The 16,375-nt window shown below is 39.6% G+C and overlaps 1 protein-coding gene across 1 annotated transcript in view; it reads left to right on the forward strand.

The window, feature by feature from the left end:
• The window catches only part of wnt3 (wingless-type MMTV integration site family, member 3), a 35,235-nt gene extending 22,408 nt beyond the window's left edge, over positions 1 to 12,827 (forward strand). The window contains exons 3-4 of the mRNA XM_048171160.1: positions 6,715 to 6,980; positions 12,348 to 12,827. Coding sequence (XP_048027117.1) covers positions 6,715 to 6,980; positions 12,348 to 12,827 — 746 coding nt within the window. The remainder of the gene's footprint in view (positions 1 to 6,714; positions 6,981 to 12,347) is intronic.
• Positions 12,828 to 16,375: the final 3,548 nt, after the last annotated feature.

Genomic DNA, 16,375 nt, shown 5'->3' on the forward strand with positions numbered 1-16,375 from the left:
AGGTTAGAAAAAAAAAAAAACTTAGTAAATTCTATAGTAGTACTCAATTCAAGCTTATCAACGTTATAAAATTAAGGAAAACCTACTTAACTTTTCTGATGCTGGTGTTCCCATCATGCACTGGGTTATGAATAATTAATAACATTAATAAAGTTTTTTCCTGTGTTTACACTGTTTTATCATTGCTTTTGTTTTAGGATTAGTAACTTGCCATTTTGTGACCCATGGAGTTCATTCTCCACTTAAAATTCATTCAATTATAATCAAAAACGATTCATCGAATGTTACCGTCTTTGTGTATTGTGTACCAAAGTATTAAAGTCTCCATGTTCAGGTGCTGCATTACTTCTATTATGTAGATATGGTGTCTACACAATATCTATTGTATTATTTACTTAGATGTTTCTAAGTAAAGCATACACTTTATAAGAGTGGTTTAATTCAGTATTATATTGTTTGAGTAAAAAGTATTGCAAAGGAAACTTAAAATACACACACAAAAAAAATGACTAGGGAAATGCTAAAATCAAATTTACTCTATGTGCAAATTGTCTTTTTTTGAACAGACAGAAAAATTACGTAGTTTGTACAAAGACTAGTCTTGTTTGATCTACGTAATAAAATTATGCAAAAAAAAATATATATATATTTTTTTTTTAAGTAAATCAAGCAGAACATTTTTCACCGGTTGTATTTCCTTAATATATTTTGAGATAATCAAATAAATAAATGTTTATGATTTTTTCTAAATGTTTAATATAAAGTTAAGTCTGTTGGTTTTTTTAAATTAACAATTAAATAAATGTTATTTTCGTCAACCAAATTCAGTTGCTACTTCAGCTGAAATGCAATGGACGAACATGAGTAATTATATGATGAAATATTCAATAGACTTAAAGAACATTTTTATAAAAAGACAAAAACTATGGCTAAAACATAAACCTATATAAAAATGCACACTTTCTTCGATATGCCCCACACCCAAACTTGCTGTTTCAATAGAAAACGTGTCAACACAGAAAATTAAACTGCTTGAGTTATTTCATGGCTCTTAAAAAAAAGTAATTGTGTAACATTTTCAATTCCCATGCACATCTTGCTATAAACATTTGATTGACATTAAATTTGTTGGGTTTTCCAGAAATTTTCTGATACTCTAGATGCAAATGGTTCTGTAAAATTGAGGTGAAGGGGACAAAAATAACTTTACCTAATAAATAATAATTCCCTTAATAAAGGATGTGACAGAACATCGATTCCCAGTCGTGACAGAAAGGATGCTAAATGGGTCTCTCCCTCACGAAATCACATACATTCTGGATGGTTAAGATACTAAAGCAGTTATCCGCAGTGCAGGACCTGGGCAGGAACAGGCAGTAAGTGAGGGAGAGACAGAGAGAGAGAAAAAGAGAAGGGAGGCCAAATGAGATTACAAGCAATAGAAAAGGGCTAGAGGGTTCACTTCGACCCCTACTGTGCATGAAGGCCAGTATGAGCCATCCCTGTGTGCCTCTTACCGCCCGGCTCCCACGGACGCCCCATTCACACGCCCTTTTGACTGTGTCATGAAAGCAGGCTGAAAGGGAATCTCCCATCCTTCCCCATCATGGAGGAAGAGAGGTGGAAGGCAGGGGGAACTCAAGAGGGGGATAAGCACAGGATGAAGGAGATGGACAGTATGAGGTGAAGATAAGGAAGAAGGTTCTCTGCCTGCGCTTGGATTGGCCGGATGGGTCCTGACTGGATTTTTTAAACGCTTTGGAATATTTTGGCATAGTGGCTGGTATGAGATGTATGTGTGTTTTGTGTATGTGTGTCACAGGAGGTGGGGGGGTCACTCCTTTTTGGGAATGCCAGCCCCTGCTCTGGGCAGCACTGAACTGGGCTATGGGGTGCGGGGTGCTGGGCCCTTTTGTGTGGGTAATACGGTGTGACAACACAGAGACAAAGGCGGATTCATGGACCCAGCAGGTAGCGGGAGCTGCGCTCTTCTTGGCCCTCGGCCAGGGCTCCTGGGGCCCAGAGCTCACAGTTCTCTGTTGTGGTGAACCCAGCTGGGCCTGCCAGAACCAACTGGGCCTCCTTCTGGCTACAAACCCAGAGAGGTGCGCGCCCAAACACAACCTTTATTAAAAAGGACTGTTTGTCTATTTGTGCGGACATGAACTTCCTGCAAGAATAAAACAAGAATACCAGGGGTGAGATGAGTCTGCAAATTCATGAGAAACAGCTAGGCGGCAACGAATATCCATAATGTCTTAAAGACCCTGTGAAATTGCTTGTCGAACACAGTTGTCTGTCCTGTGCTCGTGCATTTCCTGTTGAAACAGGAAGTTTGGGTGGGACATATTCAATGGGGTTAGCCTCAAAAGCCTTCAGCTTTAGTTATGTCACAGTCATGAACCATAATTCAGGGAAAATTTCATTCTAGAGCGAGAGATCTGATTGGAGAAAAATCTGTAGTGCAGGATGAGTAATCAATATTTTTCTGTAAGAGAAAGACTGTTTTAAATGTGTATTGATTTTGTTAGTTTTCAGGAGCATACTAGACTCTAAAAAATGTTGGGTTGAAAATGGACAAACCCAGCTCAACATGCTGGGCAGTTTTATTTAACCCAACTAAAATCACTATATGGCTGGCTTAAAATTAACCCAAAATAAGTTGGGAATTAAAAATCAGACACATTAGAGGCAATAATAATAATCAAAATGTGAACGTATTAATAAGCAATTGAATAAATGTTTATTGTTTAATTATTATTCATTAAACTAATTAATAAATGTTCATTTATTACACATAATAAATGTTCATTTCAAACATATTTTGGGTTCATTTTAAGCAAGCAATACAGTAATTTTTTAACAATAGTTGAGTTAAATACAATTACCCAGCAGATTGGGCAAACATTTAACCCAACCGCTGGGTTTTGTCCATTTTCAACCCAAATTGGGTTGATTTTAAACCCAGCATTTTTTTAGAGTGGCATACACAGTAATGTTGTGCCTGAAATCACATACTGAGGAAGAGGAACAAACTTTGCAATGGTTATGTTCTATATAGTATGAATGAAATCCAGATGTGCTACAGCCGCATGTTGGCTTTGTCATGTGACTTGTGTAAGCTGCACCACTTCACTGCCATCATGGGATAGTAAAGTGTCCATTTTATGTGTACTTCAGAATCTCTGAAGTATAGGGTATCCAGGTACTTTTCTCAAATTGTTTTATGAATGCTTTTTCAGCTATAGTAGGGAAGTAGGCATATTTGGATGCTGGCTATATGACTTCAAACCTCATAAATACTGACTAAAAATCAGAAAACTGTTTGGTTGATTGATGGTCTTGACAATTGTGATTTGCCTCAGGATAGGCTACCAAAGCCTACACTCTAAAAAAATATATATAGTGCTATATATATGCTATATAGTACTAAAAGTGGTTCTTTGGCTCGTAATAATAGGGGAACCACTTTAAGTGCTGTATAGCACCAAATCTTGGTGCTTCAGTGGTTCTTCACCGGTTCTTTGGGATGACTGAGGTGCTATATAGCACCGCTACTGTATACAGAACCTGTTAAGCCCCTCCATGGTTCTTCAACGGTTCTTCAGTGTTTTTTTGGGATGGTTAAGGTGCTATATAGCACCCCTGCCATACAAAGAACCTGTTAAGCCCCTTTAAAGGTTCTTTACGAGCCAAAGAACCACTGTTGGTGCTGTTTAGCACCATTTTTGTTGAAGAAATAAAATGCAATATGGCACCTCTTATGGGTTCTAGATAGCAACATTTGACAAAGGTGCGGTATATCACCTTTAAAGATATGGTTCTACATAGCACCAAAAGTGGATCCCCTATGATTACGAGCCAAGAACCACTTTTAGTGCTATATAGCACTTTTTTTTAGTAAGCTGCCACACTACTGTCTACATAGACAACTTCCTTCTAAGAAAGCGTCCTAACCATCATGGAATGTAATAAGTGATTAAAAAGAAACTCTCTACCACTACAACTTGCAGTTTGAATCGCAATCATGGATTTAAATTTTCACTGAGCTCATTGCAGTATATTAGGGATTTGAAGGAACAGGTCACTCGAAAATTAACATTGTCATCACTTACTCACTCTCACATCATTCAAATCCTATATGACTTTCTTCTGTAAAAACAAATAAGGTATTTTGAAAAAAAAAAAAAGTGTCCTATTTTTGTTCACACAACTACAGTCGGTGGTGTTCAATGTTGTTTTGAGCCTCACTGATTTTTAATGCATGAGCAAAAACAGCTGAAAGCTCAAAATACTCCAAGATTTAACTCAGGAGGACACTTATGGAAAAAAAGAATGAAGTGCTGGACAGACTTACAGAATTAATGTACTAAAACAATAACACGTTACCATGACATCTATCATCTAAACACAACATTGTGAACAGGCACTCTGTTTTGGCCACAAATTTACATTACCCACAATACAGCATATTCCATGTGTGTGGGCGCTCCTTTAGATAATCGCACACCATTATAGGCCTTACTGATCCCTGACAAACTCGGTCTGAGAACCACTGTCATTAGAGGCACTTAAATGTTTGGGGTGATGAAGTTGTATTGGGTTGGTTGAGTTGCAGTTTTTCCTGTGGGGACCAAGAGAACTGGTGAGCCACAGTAAGTGTGCTGCGATTGTGAAAGATGGTGTCTGGTTACATAATAAGCTGTTGCATTCAAAGGGGGCGTAACTCCATCTCTCAGCACATGCCTTCAGAAACCAAACACGCAGACTTATTGCTGGCTTTCACACACGTGGCCGCAGGGCTCGGACTGGTGGGAGATTGGGGGGGTGCTCCTGAAACATTATCCAGAGAGAAACCAGCACACCTTTGAGATGACACAACGTCAGTGTAACCTCGGGCTGCATTAGCCACAAGCGACATGATCAACAATCGTCCCGGTGCTGTCAGAGAAGTTTACAGCGCAGCACTCAAACACCTCGTCGGTATATTCCAGAGCTCATCACAGAAAATGATCCATGCCCTGAAGACACAGCACAGATAGATGAGAGACTTTTGGGAGGACAACAGTTAAAGAGGCAGGGATCTCCTTCAAACCTTTTACAAGAGCCTCAGGATAGACGATAGTTCAGTTCCAAAATGGAGTGAGCTGTCTCGTTGTCTAGCTACATGACTTCTAAGGCAGCATCCTAACTGTCGTGAAACCTCATAAATGACTGATTTGGAATGCTCTCGATATGCAGAAACTCCATGCGCCGTGAGAATTTATGCTTTATTGTCCTTGAAAGGCAATTGATACTGTCGAGAGGAGTATACGTTGATGGGCGTGAGTACTTGAGTACTCGAACGTGACAGCAACGATCGATCATGAAAACGATGATCGGCGTGACTTTAAAAAATCCATTTATCCTTTTCTGATTGGTTATTGCGGCATTTTGGGTGGTACCTGAGGTCTGATTGGTTAGAGTTAGGACAGCATGCCGGCTAAAGTCCAGACCGTAGAACTAAAGTGAAACTTTGGCTTTGAAAGTGCGCAATAATGCCTGTAATCACTTTAACGAAAATACAAGTGCAAGATGTGCAGCACCAATCTGTTATATACATAACATTATAATAAGAACACTATTGCAATAGAATGCTGTAAATTCTTTGGGCTTTAGTTGCCTGTTTCAGAGTTGTTGTCACGGGAGGTGCGCATCCACAATGGGAGTTACACATTCAGACAAGCACGGTCAAGTTCACTTGCGCATTCGCATCATTTTGTACAAATTTAAGTTGTAATATTACTTTTATGTTCTATATATCTGGTCAGTCTCATATAGGATGTGTTTGATTGAGTTTATTAACCCTTCACTCCCAACCCCCCTCCAATTAATCGTTTTACTGAGATATCCAGTACTCGAAAGGAAAAAAATACCAAAAATGCCCATCACACAACATTATAATGAATCATTAAAAAACATGATCACTGCAGAAATGAAATAACTTCCTATATCTATTAGATTTACACAAGGGGAATAGCACTGGAGACTCAACTCGCAATTGAGTTTGCAATTAGCATGATGCTAACAAAGCTGTAACAGGCATAAATATATAGTGCGCACTCACAAAAAATGGGTTAAAAAAAACGTTTTGATACTTTTTCGTAGTGAATGAAATAGTTTATTTATAATGAATATTTCTCTCAACCCATCCGCCATCTTGGATTTTTCATTGAGCTCATCGCAGTGCATTCTGGGACTGCCTTCTCCAAAGAGAATACACGCAATGCTGCTTTTCACCCCCAAAATGAAAACGCCATCATTTACGCACCTTCACGTTGTTCCAAACTTGTATGACTTACTTTCTCATGTGGAACATAAAAGAAGAATGTTTTGGTTACCTTTGTCTTCCATTGAATGAAAAAAAAAAAAAAAAACCTCTCTCAAAAATATCATCTCTATGTTCCACAGAATAAAGAAAGCAAAGTTTCAGTATAACATCAGGGGAAATAAACGATGACAGAATTTTCATTTTTGGTGAAGCATCCAATTAAGTAGGCAACATAATTAAGTTGCCTACCTTTCGGAACAGTCTTTGCATAGAAGTAGGCAGCTCACTAGGCTTTGGACCGGGATTATGTCTGTCAGAAGAACGTGGAAAACCAATAACACACTTTTAACAGAAATGTTTACACAAATGTCATCAAACCACTTCCTTCTCTTTCTTCTCTCAAGCCACAAGAGAATCTGCATTTGTTCATGCGATTGCATCAGCTGGAGTGGCGTTTGCAGTGACCCGTTCGTGCGCAGAGGGGACCTCCACAATGTGCGGCTGTGACTCCCATCATAAAGGCCCGCCGGGAGAGGGATGGAAGTGGGGTGGTTGCAGTGAAGATGCTGAGTTTGGGGTTCTGGTGTCTCGAGAGTTTGCCGACGCTCGTGAGAACCGACCAGATGCCCGGAGTGCCATGAACAGGCACAACAATGAGGCAGGACGGATGGTAAGAGACCCATGATCTTTCTAATTCATTTTTAAAAAACAATGTTGATTGTAAGTATTCTAGGCTATTTTTTAATGAATAATTCCATATGTACACTATACCTTTCATAAGTTTGGGCTAAGTACATTTTTAAAAAGTAGATTATTACTTTTATTCAGCAAGAATGCATTAAACTGATCAAAAGTTACATTAAAGACATTGTGTTACAAAATGTTGGCAGGGTTTTTTTCATCAAAAAAATCCTGAAAAAAAATGTATTGCGTTTTCCACAAAAAATTAAGCAGCACAACAATTTTCGACATTAAAGGTCCCGTTCTTCGTGATCCCATGTTTCAAATTTTAGTTAGTGTGTAATGTTGTTGTTAGAGTATAAACAAAATCTGTAAAATTTTAAAGCTCAAAGTTCAATGCAAAGCGAGATATTTTATTTAACAGAAGTCGCCTACATCGAACGGCCAGTTTGGACTACATCCCTCTACTTCCTTCTTTAATGACGTCACTAAAACAGTTTTTTGACTAATCTCCGCCCACAGGAATACACAAGAGTTGCGTTTGTAGAGTGTGTTTGTCGCCATGTCGTCGAAACGCTGTTATTTTCATCCCGCAGTCCAATCACCGGGTCTGATTCCGGCTCAAATTGATAGGGTAAAATTAAAGACATGTTTACAATAACACTGAGCCCGTGCATCTCCACGTTATGGTAAGAGGCGTGACCTTTCCTGGCAAGATGCGCTAAACTGCTGTCGAATCACAACACAGGAACCGCTGGCACAATCAGAACTCGTTACGTATTTCTGAAGGAGGGACTTCATAGAACAAGGAAGTCATCAGCCCGTTTTTATGACAGTGGAAACAGCGGTATACAGATAAGTAAATTATGTGAAAAATACTGTGTTTTTTTACACGCGAAATATGAACACATTATATTGCACACTATAAACACAATCAAAGCTTTAAAAAAAACACGAAAAACGGGACCTTTAATAATAATAATAATAATAAAATTTCTTGAGCACCAAATCAGCATATTAGACTTTCTGAAGGATCATGTGACCCTGAAGACTGTGGTGGCTAAAAATTCAGCTTTGCCGTAAAAATAAATTACATTTCAAAATATATTAAAATTAGTGCTGTCAATCAGATAAAACAGAAAAATGTTATTTTAAATATAAAATTTCAAAATATAACTGTTTTTACAGTATTCTTTTAAAAACTTTTTTGAGCAGTAGTGTACCTTGTAGTCAGGATTGCAAGCGTCATGGATGTCATGTTGAAAACAGGCATTGAGAAATACATCACATGACCAAAAGTATGTGGACAACCTCTTCTAATTAATGACTCTGAACCCAATTAATTCCAAGTTATGACATTTAGGTGTCTACATACTTATAGCCATATTGTGTATTCCTTTACTTGGGTATCCTTATATATCTCTCTGCTAAGTACCACTGGATATCATCATTACACTATTGAAATTTAATATTGTGTCTGCCGTTTACATGCCGAAGGGTGACATACTGTATGTATTGTGAAAAGAGAAAAGCTGAGAATACACACCATATTTGTGAAATCACTTTAGGTGAAGTGTGTAATTTGTGCGCCACACCAAACAGAAATGCAAAATAATAACTGCTTTTAAATACTCTATTTGTCATTGCTAAGACAAACAGGTAGTTCCGCCCCAAACTCACATGATTGGCTGAGCAAAGTGTTGTTTTTGTACCAGTCAGGTCATTGAAACTGATTGTGATTCCAGTAGTACCACAGAAATTACACACTTCACCTTTAAGCCAGTCGGTTCATGATAACCAAACAAAGAACAAAGCTGTACTTGTGCCACTTCTGGGTGGGTCTTACCCCACAGTTCACAAAGGTGTTAATGCACCGCAGATCTGTCAAATATCTCCTGATCCCTTTTCCGAGAGACTTTTAACTTTAAAACTGGTATTTTCATGAGAAATTACCGGGTAATTACCTCTCTTATCCTTTCATAACTTGCATCTGTACTGGATCCGTGACAGAGGTGTAAACTCAGTTGGTGGTTTGAAGAAGGCAGGGAGGGAAGAATAACACTAGGGTTCAGGGTTTAGCCCGTCACTGCTGCTGTCATGACTCAGAATTGGAGTCTTTTGCACTAAAGGTGCTTAAGGGGCAATAGGCGAGACCACACTGCAACAGGCCGTCGCTTTGATCAGCGAGGGACCACAGGAGCAGGCACTGAGACAGTCGGCCCTGTCAGGACCCTTGCATACTCCATTGTTTCGACGCAGCCTCAGGGACCCGCCCAGGGCCCAAAGAGTTCGGGACATGATGTCAACGGCCCCAACTAGACCCCCAGGGACCTGCAAACACCTGCCTTCCGCCGCAGCTGGGGAATTCTGCAGCTAAATATAGCGAGCAAATTAAGGCAAACAAACCAAAACAAAGAGATATAGTGCCGATGGCATACTCCATTAAGCGGGACTTCAGAAGAGAATTAGAACTGCAAGGGCCTGTCTGCACGCTCTGCACCTGAACAACACCTGTGGCCTGAGAGCATGTAAAAGAGCTTGCAGTCCAGGTTGTTGGATTCGTATGTGGATGTTTTAAAAATATGCTTTAGAAGGGGCAGGGTGACAATACGGGCAATAATCACATCAATCAAACAATATCACATGATATGTGATGACATTTAGTATGATATGCACTGAGATACAGTTGTGTAATGCTTTTATTCAACAATTATTAAAGAAGAAGCAACATTTCAGACTAAGGGTGTGTTCACACTTGGCATGTTTGGTTCAATTAAAATGAACCCCGGTGTGATTGCTCTGATAGTGCAACAAACATGCAGACCGAAGACCCATGGAAATATGGGACTCTGTCAACTTCCAAACAAACTCTTCGAATGAATGAAATAAAAAGTTCGAATGAAATATGAATGCAACACGGACCAAAGACATGCAAACAAACCAAAAACAGGACATGATGTCACAAGATGCGACCCTAAAAAGGACAGAATGCTCAAGCATACCTGTTTTTTCTTGTCATAATCACAATACAGTACAATATAGGCGTCCGAACTGCGTCTCCTCACAGCAGTTCTTCATTTGTGTGTGTGACAGAGGGATTCCTGGCGCTGTTTTGACTCCTTTACATATTTTATAAGCTCTTCACGAGTTCTCAGCTGGTCAAAATACCATCATATGTAGGCTACGCACATACACTGATCAAGCATAACATTATGACCACTGACAGGTGAAGTGAATAACACTGATTATCTCTTCATCACGGCACCTGTTAGTGGGTGGGATATATTAGCCAGCAAGTGAAAATTTGTCAAAATTGATGTGTTAGAAGCAGGAAAAATGGGCAAGCGTAAGGATTTGAGAGAGTTTGACAAGGTCCAAATTGTGATGGCTAGACGACTGGGTCAGAGCATCTCCAAAACTGCAGCTCTTGTGGGGTGTTCCCGGTCTGCAGTGGTCAGTATCTTTCAAAAGTGGTCCAAGGAAGGAACAGTGGTGAACCGGCGACAGGGTCATGGGAGGCCAAGGCTCATTGATGCACTTGGGGAGTGAAGGCTGGTCTCTGTAGGAGATCCAACAGACGAGCTACTGTAGCTCAAATTGCTCAAGAAGTTAATGCTGGTTCTGAATAGAAAGGGTGTCAGAATACACAGTGCATCGCAGTTTGTTGCGTATGGGGCTGCATAGCCACAGACCAGTCAGGGTGCCCATGTTGACCCCTGTCCACTGCAGAAAGTGCCAACAGTGGGCACGTGAACATCATAACTGGACCACGGAGCAACAGAAGAAGGTGGCCTGGTCTGAATGAATCACATTTTCTTTTACATCATGTGGAAGGCCAAGTGCATGTGCGTTGCTTACCTGGGGAACACATGGCACCAGGATGCACTATGGGAAGAAGGCAAGCCAGTGGAGGCAGTGTGATGCTTTGGGCAATGTTCTGTTGGAAAACCTGCCATCCATGTGGATGTTACTTTGACATGTACCACCTACCTAAGCATTGTTGCAGACCATGTAAACCCTTTCATGGAAACGGTATTCCCTGGTAGCTGTGGCCTCTTTCAGCAAGATAATGCTCCCTGCCACAAAGCAAAAATGGTTCAGGAATGGTTTGATGAGCACAACTCCTCCAAATTCCCCAGATCTCAATCCAATCGAGCATCTGTGGGATGTGCTGAACAAACAAGTCCGATCAATGGAGGCCCCACCTCACAACTTACAGGACTTAAAGGACCTGCTGCTAACATCTTGGTGCCAGATACCACAGCACACCTTCAGGGGTCTAGTGGAGTCCATGCCTCGATGGGTCAGGGCTGTTTTGGCAGCAAAAGTGGGACCAACACAATATTAGGAAGGTGGTCATAATGTTATGCCTAATCCGTGTGCAACGAGCACATTTAGCCAAGCACATAGAATTGTTTTAGATGTGACTTTAGGTTTAGTATCTTTAGGTTCGGTATTAAAAATGCCAATGGCTTGACATGCCATGATATATGATGGCTAAGTGGACCAGGACTAAATGGTTTTTTTTTTGGTCCGGACCAAAGGAACCACGCAAATCGAACTACAAGTGTGAACACACTCTAAATTTGATCACTGGTTAGATAAACCCTTAGTAATCCTGGAGTGAAAAAAGACACTCCAACTTCCAAAAAGAAACCTCCTCTCTACTTCCATTCGCTGGTCTGAAACTCCACAAAAACAAAGACACTATGTCCAGATCAGATTCAGAACGACAATCAAAACATAGTCCGAGTAGATCGAGTCCATCATTCTATACCTCTTTTATTCAGTAACATAGTCAGTTTTGATTTATATGCCATTTAATGATTGATGATTGCGTAACTTACATATGTGTAAGCAATGCTTGGATCGCTTGTTTCTGCTTCTTCACCTGTATTTTGATCTGGAAATTCTGTACTCTTTCAGAAGATGCATAATAGCTCCCCCTACCATATAACAGTGAAAATGGCGTGGAAAAGGCATAGAACAGTCAGTGGCGGGGAAAAAGTTAATTATTGCACATTCTGTCAGATTGTCCACTGACAGACCATCTTACGTCTATTTTAAGTGGCGTGTGTGAGAGGGAGTTTTTTTATTTATTATTTAGTCAAAGGTTCTTTGGTTGCCGTCATCTGTTGGCAAATATATTTAAAAATTATTTATTCACTTATTGTTTTATTTAACCGCAACTACCGTTTACTAACCGTTTTTTTAAATCAAATGTCTATTTATGATCATTTATTCAGCCATTTAATTTGTAAGTGGCACAAATCTCAATAATTTTAAATGGTCCTTGATAGATGACTTAAACTAATGCCAAACTAACATCAAATTTCCAATGTTTTCTCTTTTCCAGACTATCCTGGAAAACATGCACCTTCGCTGTAAGTGCCATGGACTGTCAGGCAGCTGCGAAGTGAAGACCTGCTGGTGGGCGCAGCCTGACTTCAGGCTGTTGGGGGACTACCTGAAAGACAAGTACGACAGCGCCTCCGAGATGGTGGTGGAGAAACACAGGGAGTCCAGAGGCTGGGTGGAAACACTACGCGCCAAATATGCCTTCTTCAAACATCCCACCGAGCGAGACCTGGTGTACTACGAGGGATCTCCCAACTTCTGCGAGCCAAACCCAGAGACGGGTTCGTTTGGTACCCGCGACCGCATCTGCAACGTGTCGTCGCATGGCATTGAGGGCTGCGACTTGCTGTGCTGCGGCCGTGGCCATAACACACGGACAGAAAAGCGTAAGGAGAAATGCCACTGCATCTTCCACTGGTGCTGCTACGTCAGCTGCCAGGAGTGTGTGAGGGTCTACGATGTGCACACGTGTAAATAAGTGCAGCAGGTGGAGGAAGAAAGGGACAAGTGGACATTAAAGCATGGAAAGCAAGAGAAGGAGAGGGAAAGACTGAGAACACACACACGATAGTGGCACTTCTGTGGTAGAACTCTTTACTAATGTGCCCTTTTTGATCTACATGCCCCAAAAGATGCCCACCATGAGCATCATGGTTACTACTGCCATTCCTCTCACTCTTTTTTTTGTGGCACACATTACTTCTGCAAAAGAACAAAATGCCTTGTTATCATTCAGTCTTCTTTATCTGTAACACCATCTCTCTGATCATCTCGCCCTACTGCCCAGGGGCCCGAAACGGGATATGTTCACCTACAACCAATGACGCTAGGCACGCTGAAAGAACAAGAGGAGGGGAGGGAGGGAGGAGGACGACGAGAAACTCTCGGTTAACTACTGAACGCTGGGTCTAGAAATATGCCCTGCTATACTACTGAATCCAATGCAATGCTCATGTTTTCCCTCATGGTTTCTGAGGTTTCCTCATCTAAGGACATATTGTACACTACTACCACATTCCCTATAATTATATATGTTCAAAACCTGGGACATATTGCTGTTTGCTACATAAAAAAAAAAAAAAACTCCTGTTAATTTGCTTTATACAGCAGTTTGGAGGGATGCAATCGATAAATTAGCGTAGAATGCTGTGGGCGGTGCAAATGGGAAAAGGCATTGTGGGTACCTTCAAAATTTCAGTAGATTTTTTGCAGAACATGTACATGCAAAGCCTTCAGTAACTCTTCTGGATGAGTGCATGACAGCTGGTGAAATGCATGACAGCAGAATGCGACTACACACACTGGGCTAACGTGCACCCGAGCAGTAAAATTTGCACTTACAAAACTACTAATGAGTATACTAATTCTAGAGATTACAACGATTATTTTTAACATATTCTTTTTGATAAAGCTCCTCGTATATGACTGTGAAGGCTCCGTTTCAACACTTCCCTAATGAGAAGTTTGCGTAGAGGAAGGAGAACAAGTGAACAGGAGGAGGATAGTGAAGGAAAGAAATAAGAGGGTAAATAAAGGAGGGAAGTGGCAACCCGATCTCATGAGATTTTACGATGTGGCGATTTTGTATGAATTTGTACAATGTGATTCTTATGAAAACTTCATTTTTAAAAAAAAAAAAAGTAAGCATGAAGGTCTATTCCTCAACCTAACCGATAGCGGGGCGCAAGCAAGATCGTACAATTTCATACAAACTAGCCACCAATTCGCCAAAACAAATTGCCATGAGAGTGTGTTGGAAGTGGAGGACTGCTGTGGGTTTGAGTGTGTGATAAATGGAGGAAAGCCTGGCTTCACGAAGCTGAAACAGACTAGCAGAGGTTTCCATACGACATGTTCTGACAGTCCCATACGCTTCCCGTTAATTAAGTTTAACTACGCAACGCTACATCACATCCACACCGATCCTCGAGGAGCCCTCGCTCACCGGTCACATCTACGCTCCCTTTTCCATTTCTCCTTCCGCTATATCCAAAGTTTTGTACAAAGCCTTTAAAAGTTCATAATTCCCTTTTTATTTTATAATCTGAAAATGTTATGTTTTTATAAATATTATTTATTACACAATGTATATATCTGTATGACTGAACTAAGATTATATATTTGAAGAACAAAACAGTCTCATGATTTTGCTTTTTAATTTAAGATTGACTCTTGCTCTATTGAAATATTATGCTATGTAGCCTCCTTTAATATGCAATGCTGATAACAACACTTTTAACATTCTCCATAGCGGCATAAAAATAAAGTACTGTGCAACACTGGCACGCAGCTAAATAAAGGGTTCAATCTACCTGATCACAATCATCTGACCCCCATGTCTGCATCTACTCTGTCATTCCAGCGCTGACATCATCCTGTAGGCTTGCAGGCGGACCTCTGGTGTCTCCACTACAGTAGCTCGACAAAATGACAGAGTAAAGCATGACACAATGCACAATACAAATATTGACTGAAATAAAACATATTTTACCTGTTCATGCAGATATTATTCGGTCAGCTCCCACTGTTGTATGCACAGGACAATTTGAGAGTCACACTGATATTAAAGGTTTAGTTCACCCAAAAATGAAAATTATGTCATTTATTACTCACCCTCATGTCGTTCTAGACCTTTGTTCATCTTCGGAAGACAAATTAAGATATTTTTTGATGAAATCCAATGGCTAAGTGAGGCCTCCATTGCCAGCAAGATAATTAACACTTTCAGATGCCAGAAAGGTACTAAAGACATAGTTAAAACAGTTCATGTGACTACAGTGGTTCAACCTTAATGTTATAAAGAGACGAGAATACTTTTTGTTCGCCAAAAAAACCTAAATAACGACTTTTCAACAATATCCGAACCACTGATTCGAAACATAAGATTCGTAAAGCTTCGAAGCTTCATGAAGCAGTGTTTTGAAATCGTCCATCACTGGATATTGTTGAAAAGTCATTATTTTGTTTTTTGGTGCACAAAAAATATTCTCGTCGCTTCATAACAATAAGATTGAACCACTGTAGTCACATGAACTGTTTTAAATATGTCTTTCTGGGCATCTTGCTGGCAATAGAGGCCTCACTGAGCCATCGGATTTCATCTAAAATACCTTAATTTGTGTTCCGAAAATGAACAAAGGTTTTATTGGTGTAGAACGACATGAGGGCGAGTAATAAATTAAAAAAGTTTGACATGACATAATCACCCATTTTTGGGTGAACTAACCCTTTAACCCTCTGGTGCTGTTCAGCCATTTTTTATTTTTTTTATTCAACTGAATGGTTCTAAACTTGTTAAAGGTTTTAGTACTTATGTGAACACACACAAGCACACAAAAAATCATTATCATGATATGAAAAGATTATATGGTCCTGAAAAAATGAACATACATTTGTATTGTTCGTAGTTAAAATGACCGCTTTGGAAACTAATGGGTAGCAAATTTCATCTAGCAGAAAGTTTGGTACCGTGCCTAAACAAAATTTTTTGATTTTTTTTTTTAGATATCAACCTCAAATTTGGAACACAACTTCATTTGGAAATTTGGAACTTAAACTTCAATAATAACTTTGTTAAATTTTTTTAACTCTTACTTCAGCAATAATCTGCCAAGCGTCTTCTTTAAAAAGAGACCAAACTTAAGTCTGTGACCCCAAGTATTCAAGATTTAACAGTTTAACTTGGAAATTTGATTTTCAAGTCTATGCTCAAAAAGTGATTAACAGGTAATAAATGGATCATAGCTATTCCATACATATAATTTAGTACCATAAAATCCCCTAAAAATACAAAATATTAAATAAAAAAAACATTATTGAACTAAAATATAGTTCATTTATTTAATCGAAATAGTTTTAAAAAAATGTAGATAATTTTTCACTGCCGGGTGAGCAGCGGGTTATAAACAGCTGTCAATGCCAAACACTAACTGTGGGAAGATAGCAAATGTGGTCCTTTTTTCACAACGCCACATCTTCCATAGAAACATATTAAGTTAAAAAAAAAAATGCTAATTACAAAACAAC

This window comes from Megalobrama amblycephala, linkage group LG20 (assembly GCF_018812025.1).
Source record: "Megalobrama amblycephala isolate DHTTF-2021 linkage group LG20, ASM1881202v1, whole genome shotgun sequence".
In the NCBI taxonomy this organism is placed as follows: Eukaryota; Metazoa; Chordata; class Actinopteri; order Cypriniformes; family Xenocyprididae; genus Megalobrama; species Megalobrama amblycephala.